This window comes from Sinocyclocheilus anshuiensis, unplaced genomic scaffold, assembly GCF_001515605.1.
Source record: "Sinocyclocheilus anshuiensis isolate Anshui unplaced genomic scaffold, SAMN03320099.WGS_v1.1 scaffold1614, whole genome shotgun sequence".
Lineage (NCBI taxonomy): Eukaryota > Metazoa > Chordata > Actinopteri > Cypriniformes > Cyprinidae > Sinocyclocheilus > Sinocyclocheilus anshuiensis.
In genome coordinates, this window is record NW_015547777.1 from 319209 (window position 1) to 325781 (window position 6573).

Below are 6573 nucleotides of genomic sequence, written 5' to 3' on the forward strand. Positions count from 1 at the left end.
CTTAAAGGTGACATATCATGAAAATCTGACTTGTCCAGGTTTTAAGTGCTATACTCTGGTTCCCGGTGCATCTACCAACCAAGGAAATGTGAAAAAGATTAACCCAGTAACTTTGTTTTGATAAGCCTTTTTCTGCAAGTGTCTGAGAAAACCAGCGCGTCCGATTTTGCTCCCTTGGTGACGTGGCAAAGGGATCTCATTATAATATTACCGCCCCTTAATCTGTAAGTTTACACCCACGGCGCCGTTATTTTGATTTCACAAGCAACAACGGTGTATCAACTCTAATGTCATGATGAAAGTTTGAGCAGAACATGCTAACTGTTCTGTGTTTGGCTGCACAGACGAGCACAGAACACTGTTTAGAGTCCCAGCCTCAGAGGAGACGACAGAGCAGTGCATTTATTGATTTATTTACTGTATATTGCTGCTGCCACACAGATCTAAAATAAACATGCGATTTATTTCCCAGCTGTTTACCTTCACAGACATAACCCACTGTTTTTGTAACTCGTGTGTGTTTTTAACGTAAACTTGTGTGTGAATGAGAACTTAGTTTAGTGCTCACATGCTGTGACAGCCGCTTTCTGTGCGTGTGCTTCGGATGTGTGCGCTCAGAAAACCCTATATCAGAAGTTTAAACTCATATGGTTTAAAACGCATGATTTCAGCACGATAAACATGATGATCAGACCCAAAGCAGATGTTTTAGCAGGTACGAGCTGTAATGGTGCAGCTCTATTCTGGAAAAGGGGGCGGGGAGCAGCAGCTCATTTGCATTTAAAGAGACAGGCACGAAAAACAGCGTGTTTCTGCTTCCACTCAAAATAGTCATATTCAAAATGATATAATAAATGATCTATGGAGTATTTTGAGCTGAAACTTCACATACACATTCTGGGGACCCCAGAGACTTATATCATATATTGTAAAAGGGGGCATAATATGTCTCCTTCAAATCGATGATATTACTGAATGTCGTTTGGTCAATTGGTGAAGGGCCCGAGTTCCAGCGCTTTAGGAACAGACCATATCATGTGGTGATGTACGTTTTGTTAGTTGTGTGTAGTATGTTGTTGGAGAAGAAAAGTGTCTTAAGAGACGCCATAATGCTAAATAATCAAATCACTTCGCACTGTTTAAATCAATTGTTCAACAATAGCGGTATTCTGTCATTATTCTGGCATTCATTTACATCACATTAGTCCAGACAGTGGATTCCTTACTGTGACCTTTAAATGAATTAGGAATCACAGTCTCTCCGCTGAAGAATTTTCTCGTCCACAAACATTCTAAGCATTTTTCTAATAATGCACATAATATAGAGCTAACAGTAACTTGAGTAGCTTGAGCATACATGTTGCATGTACAGTAGGGTTAACTAGCCTATTATAAGTGCTTTAAACATTTATGATTGTGTGAAGAAAACAAGATAAGAAGTCTTGTTTTCTGATTGAAACTGATTGAAATTATTAAAACAAGAATGAAAAATCAACCTAATTCAACACACACATATATATATATATAGAGAGAGAGAGAGAGAGAGAGAGAGAGAGAGAGTTTTGTTTTTTAAATGTTTTTATTTTATTTTATTTATTTATTTGCAGTGCATGCAAAATTTAATGCCATGACCTTATGAATTTAAGACTTTCTGCTCTGATTTAAGATCTTAATTTGTGGAAGAGTTAATTAAGACTTTTTATGACCTGCAGAAACTATTTCTACATCATGGAACGTTTTTTTTTTTTTTTCTGAAACGTTTTAATTGGACAACATTAATGTTAATTAAAACATTAATGTTTTCTCTAACGTTCGCATAACCAATAAACTTTTTTTTTTTTTTTTAAACATGATGTTCTGAGAACATTCAAAAATAACGTTTTCATAACTTAATGGCAACGTTTGCAAAACGTTCTCAGAACACTTTTGTTCGCTGGGCCGTATGAATATAATGTAAACACAACTTTATCTGTGAACACTTACAACTGTGCACCTCATAAAAGAAACTAAACTATATCTCGATACAAGCTTGCACTTTTGTTTTTCTGAGCAATAATGAAAGTTTATATTGCAATACGTACTGTAAATGTGCAGTGACCTATATTGAGTAATACTGAATATGCATGTGCGTGTGAAACGGATATGAATGTTTCATCGATGCACGCGACAGTGTAACATTCAGATCCATAAGGATCTCAAGCAGTAACAATAATAACGCAAATTTAATCAACAAAACCATCAGCTAGCTGCTCAGAGAGAGGCCAGAGTGTAATGTGAATGAAGTCTTACCGAGCAGCAGACAGCTGACATCCACACAAAAGCCGAAGATTCCTTTAGTCTCGAACATTCTCAGTTCCTCAAACACACTTCTGGAGCCTCTGGAGAACTTATGGTTGAGCATTTATTTACATCTGATAAAACAATGCAGCTCTTTAACTTCTAAACAGGAACGCATCAGTTAAACTGTTGATAATCTGGTCATCGAGAGAAGAAACACCCGGCTGCTTCTCCAGTCAACTTTCCCTGTTTTTCGTTATGAACGAGCGTGAATCGTATGAGTTTTATGGCGATGGTCCGATGTTTGTTACCGTTAGATCTCCGGTTACTTCATATCGCATGATGATGAGGTCAGTCCCTCCGTTTGTCAATCATCTACAGGCTCCGCCCACCTCTTCCTCTTCCTCACTAGAGTCACTGATGGCTCAAATAGAGCAGAGCTTCAGCATTCTCATTCATATTTCATAACATTCCAAATACGGTTTAAAATACAAAATACACAAGTCACATTTATTTATAGCCATTTATACAATACAGGTTGTTTCAAAGCAGCATGGCAGTAATAAACAGGAAAATAACAGTATTTAAAGGATTTATAGATTTAAATGTCATTCGATTTTGTTCCATTACAAGATTAAAACACTGGTCGGTTTGGTTTGATTAAGAGACTTAAATATCGGTCGTTTTGTTCTAGTTATAGATTGAAATATCAGCCGGTTTTGTTTGAAAAAAAGACTTAAATATAGGTCGATTTTGTTCAGTTAAGAGATTTAAATATCGGTTGTTTTGTTCTAGTAACAGATTTAAATATCATTCGGTTTTGTTCGATTAAGAGATTTAAATATCGGTCAGTTTTGTTCGAAAAAATACTTAAATATCGGTCGGTTTTTTTCGGATAAGAGATTTAAATATCGGTCAGTTTTGTTCGAAAAAAAGACTTAAATATCGGTCAGTTTTGTTCGAAAAAAGACTTAAATATTGGTCGGTTTTGTTCGATTAAGAGATTTAAATATCGGTCGGTTTTGTTCAATTAAAAGGTATAAATGTTGGTTGATTTTGTTCTAGTAAGATATTTAAATATTGGTCGTTTTTATTCGATTAATAGATTTAAATATTGGCCGTTTTTATTCAATTAAGAGACTTAAATATTGGTTGTTTTGTTCTAGTAATAGATTTAAATATCATTCGGTTTTGTTCGATTAAGGGATTTAAATATTGGCTGCTTTTATTCGATTAAAAGGTATAAATGTTGGTTGGATTTGTTCTAGTAGATTTAAATATCGGTCGTTTTATTCGGTTTTATTCGACTTAAATATCAGTCAGTTTTTTTTAATTAAAAGACTTAAATATCGGTCGGTTTTATTTGATTAAGAGATTCAAATATTGGTCGGTTTATACATTTAAATATAAGCCCATTTGTTCGATTAAGAGACTTAAATATTAGTCAGTTTTGTTCGAAAAAAAGACTTCAATATTGGTCGGTTTTGTTCTAGTTATAGACTTAAATATCGGTAAATTTTGTTTGAAAAAAAGACTTAAATATTGGTCGGTTTTGTTTGAAAAAAAGACTTAAATATTGGTCGGTTTGGTTCGATTAAGAGATTTAAATATCGGTCGGTTTTGTTTAATTAAGAGATTTAAATATTTGTCATTTTGTTCTAGTTATAGGTTGAAATATCGCCCGTTTTGTTTGATAAAAATACTTAAATATCGGTTGGTTTTGTTTGATTAAGAGATTTAAATATTGGTTGTTTTGTTTTAGTAATAGATTTAAATATTGTCCAGTTTTTTTAATGATTCGCAATACGCAATTCGAAGTCCCAATTTGAAACAAAAGATTCACAACACACGATTCGAAGTCCCAATTCGAATCAAATGAAGCGCAATACGCGAAGTCCCGATTTAAAACAAATGATTCGCAATACGCGATTCGAAGTCCCGATTTGAATCAAATGATTCGCAATGCGCGACCCGAAGTCCCGATTTAAATCAAACGATTCGTGATATGCGCTCCAAAGCCCAAAGATTCGAACAAAGGGCCGACGCTTCATGAAGCAGTGTTTCGGAACTTATTCATCAATACACGAGAGAGCTCGCCTTATTTGCATGTCATAGTTCATTCATATGTTCGCTTTGCTTCAGGGAGAGTATTTGCTGTTACAATTTATTTCTAAAAAAAATTTTTTCTTAGATATTTCTATTTTGCGGCTGTAAATAAAATATTTTTGTATAAAATACAATTTCCGATTTTCTACTTCAAAATTTCATGTTCAATGTGTTACTTGCCGATTCTGTGTAATTATTTGTGAAATCTACTAGGAATTTCTGAGTGAAAATTGTTTATACGCAATTTATTTCAGTGTAGCACAAATAAATTAGTTCAGTCAAACAGTTTTTTAAACTTGTTCATCTTTAATGGAGACAAACATAGAAAGGAGGAACACATTGATATGCAGAGGGAATCTTTATGAAGTAGCACTTCTTATGTTAAAGATAAATGTTTTTCATTCATACAGTAAGTCAGAAAGATCTCAGAAGAGAGAAAGGCACTACAAGGAAACAGATGAAACTCTCAAACAGCAAACAACCAAAAAGACACTTGAACTGAACAAGAACTCACAGTATAAAAATATATCTTTGTGTCTAAGGACAGAAGCTCATGAGAACTAACAAAACAGGCTCATTTTATTCTCAAACGCATCTGTGTGTTCGACATAACAGCAGGTGAAGAGAGAAGAGGAACTAAACGGCGTCAGAAGATTTCTACATAACATGCATTTATTAACAACAAAAAAGCAAGCGTCTGAAAACACAGATTTCGTTCCAGTGAAAATGCTGTTGCGTGATGACGATGAAGGTCTTGAACAGAAACTCACGACCCGACCATGTCATAGACGTAGATGTGATAGTCGCCATCAAACTTGATGAAGTAAACGGAGGGTTTGGCCTGAACCTGTTGGATGATGGTGCCCATCCTCTGCGTGCCGTCCTTCTCACACTCCACCTGCTTCCCAACCAGCGTATCGCACACTTCACCCGGCTCTCTGACCTCCGCCGGATCATCTGATGGAGGAAAGCGTTTCATAATGAACACTCACACATCTCAGTCCTGCAGAATCAAAGATTCAAATGCCCCAATCTCTTATTCTGACTCTTAAAAATAAAGTAAAGAATAAAGAACCCTTCAGTGAACAGTTTCTAAAAAGAACAATTTTTTCCCCCTATAGAGCCATTAGGACGAATTCAAATTGTGAGTTTGAGACTCTTTGTGAGTCTTTTTGACTGGTTCTTTACAGTGAATCAGTTAGAGAGTCATTTGATCACGAGTCAGACTCCACTGTTCACACTGTAGTCATTAGACTGATTCAAATTGTGAGTTTGAGACTGTTCGTGAGTCTTTTTGACTGATTCATTAGAGAGTCATTTGTTCATGATTCAGACTCCACTGGTCACACTATAAAGAATAATTTTTGGTTCCCCAAAGAACCTTTCAGTGACTGAAGAACATTTTAATGATCTGAAGCACCTTTTTGCACTATAAAGAACCTTTAGTGGTTCCGTGGATGTTAAAGGTTCTTCACTGAACCATCGATGCCAATAAAGAACCTTTATTTGTAAGTGAGTGTACTGACTCACTCACCTGAATCTGGAAGTATCCGAAGGTCCCCATCTTTATAATCCTGCATCAGCTGGTACATGTACAGCATGGGGTCTTTCTCATAAGTTATGAAGAACCACGCAGGCATGCTGGGAGCCCTGGAGAGCACCAAACCTCTCCACTCATCCTTGGAGCCGTCGTCCGTCTCAAACAGGTGAATCACCGGCCTTCCCAGCAGCAGGTCCGCAAGACGAGTGTCACTGACCCGAAACGAGGAGATTTCCCCGGGGAAAATCTCCAGATTCTGAACCCTCTGATCTTTGAAGATCTCCAGGCCGTAGACGCAGTCCACTCCATTGTACTTGATGAGGTACAGAGATGAGTTGACAGACACTTGGACTAGTACCGTCCCCGTCCACCGAGAGACAGGACTGTAGACGTCTTCCTTCCAATTGTGTTGTATTCGACAGCCCACAATGCTTTCACTGAGAGACGCAGCAGGACTGCAGTGATGCATGTGTTTGTGCCTGATAAAACACAACAGAGCATTACAATAATTTGCTCTCCGTTATGTCAGGAAATACAGCCAGAACTTAACCAGATCTTCATTCAATTTTCAGTAAGCCAGCTGTTGCCCTTAGAAGTTAATCATTAAAATAAAAACTAAAATGTAAATAAATAAATAAATAGTATTGTGT

The 6573-nt window shown here is 36.5% G+C and overlaps 2 protein-coding genes across 5 annotated transcripts in view; both read right to left on the reverse strand.

The window, feature by feature from the left end:
• The window catches only part of LOC107704593 (phospholipid phosphatase 1-like), a 10725-nt gene extending 8073 nt beyond the window's left edge, over positions 1-2652 (reverse strand). For both annotated transcript variants that reach the window (XR_001635976.1, XM_016507567.1), the window contains exon 1: positions 2290-2652. Coding sequence is in view for 1 of the 2 variants with exons in the window: in XM_016507567.1 (XP_016363053.1) it covers positions 2290-2401 (112 nt within the window). In the remaining variant the exon portion in view is untranslated. The remainder of the gene's footprint in view (positions 1-2289) is intronic.
• Positions 2653-4726: 2074 nt separating this feature from the next.
• The window catches only part of spinb (spindlin b), a 4776-nt gene continuing 2929 nt past the window's right edge, over positions 4727-6573 (reverse strand). For all 3 annotated transcript variants that reach the window (XM_016507535.1, XM_016507534.1, XM_016507536.1), the window contains exons 4-5: positions 5918-6402; positions 4727-5340 (exon numbers count right to left, since the gene is read on the reverse strand). In XM_016507535.1, coding sequence (XP_016363021.1) covers positions 5150-5340; positions 5918-6402 — 676 coding nt within the window. In that variant the 3' untranslated portion in view covers positions 4727-5149. The remainder of the gene's footprint in view (positions 5341-5917; positions 6403-6573) is intronic.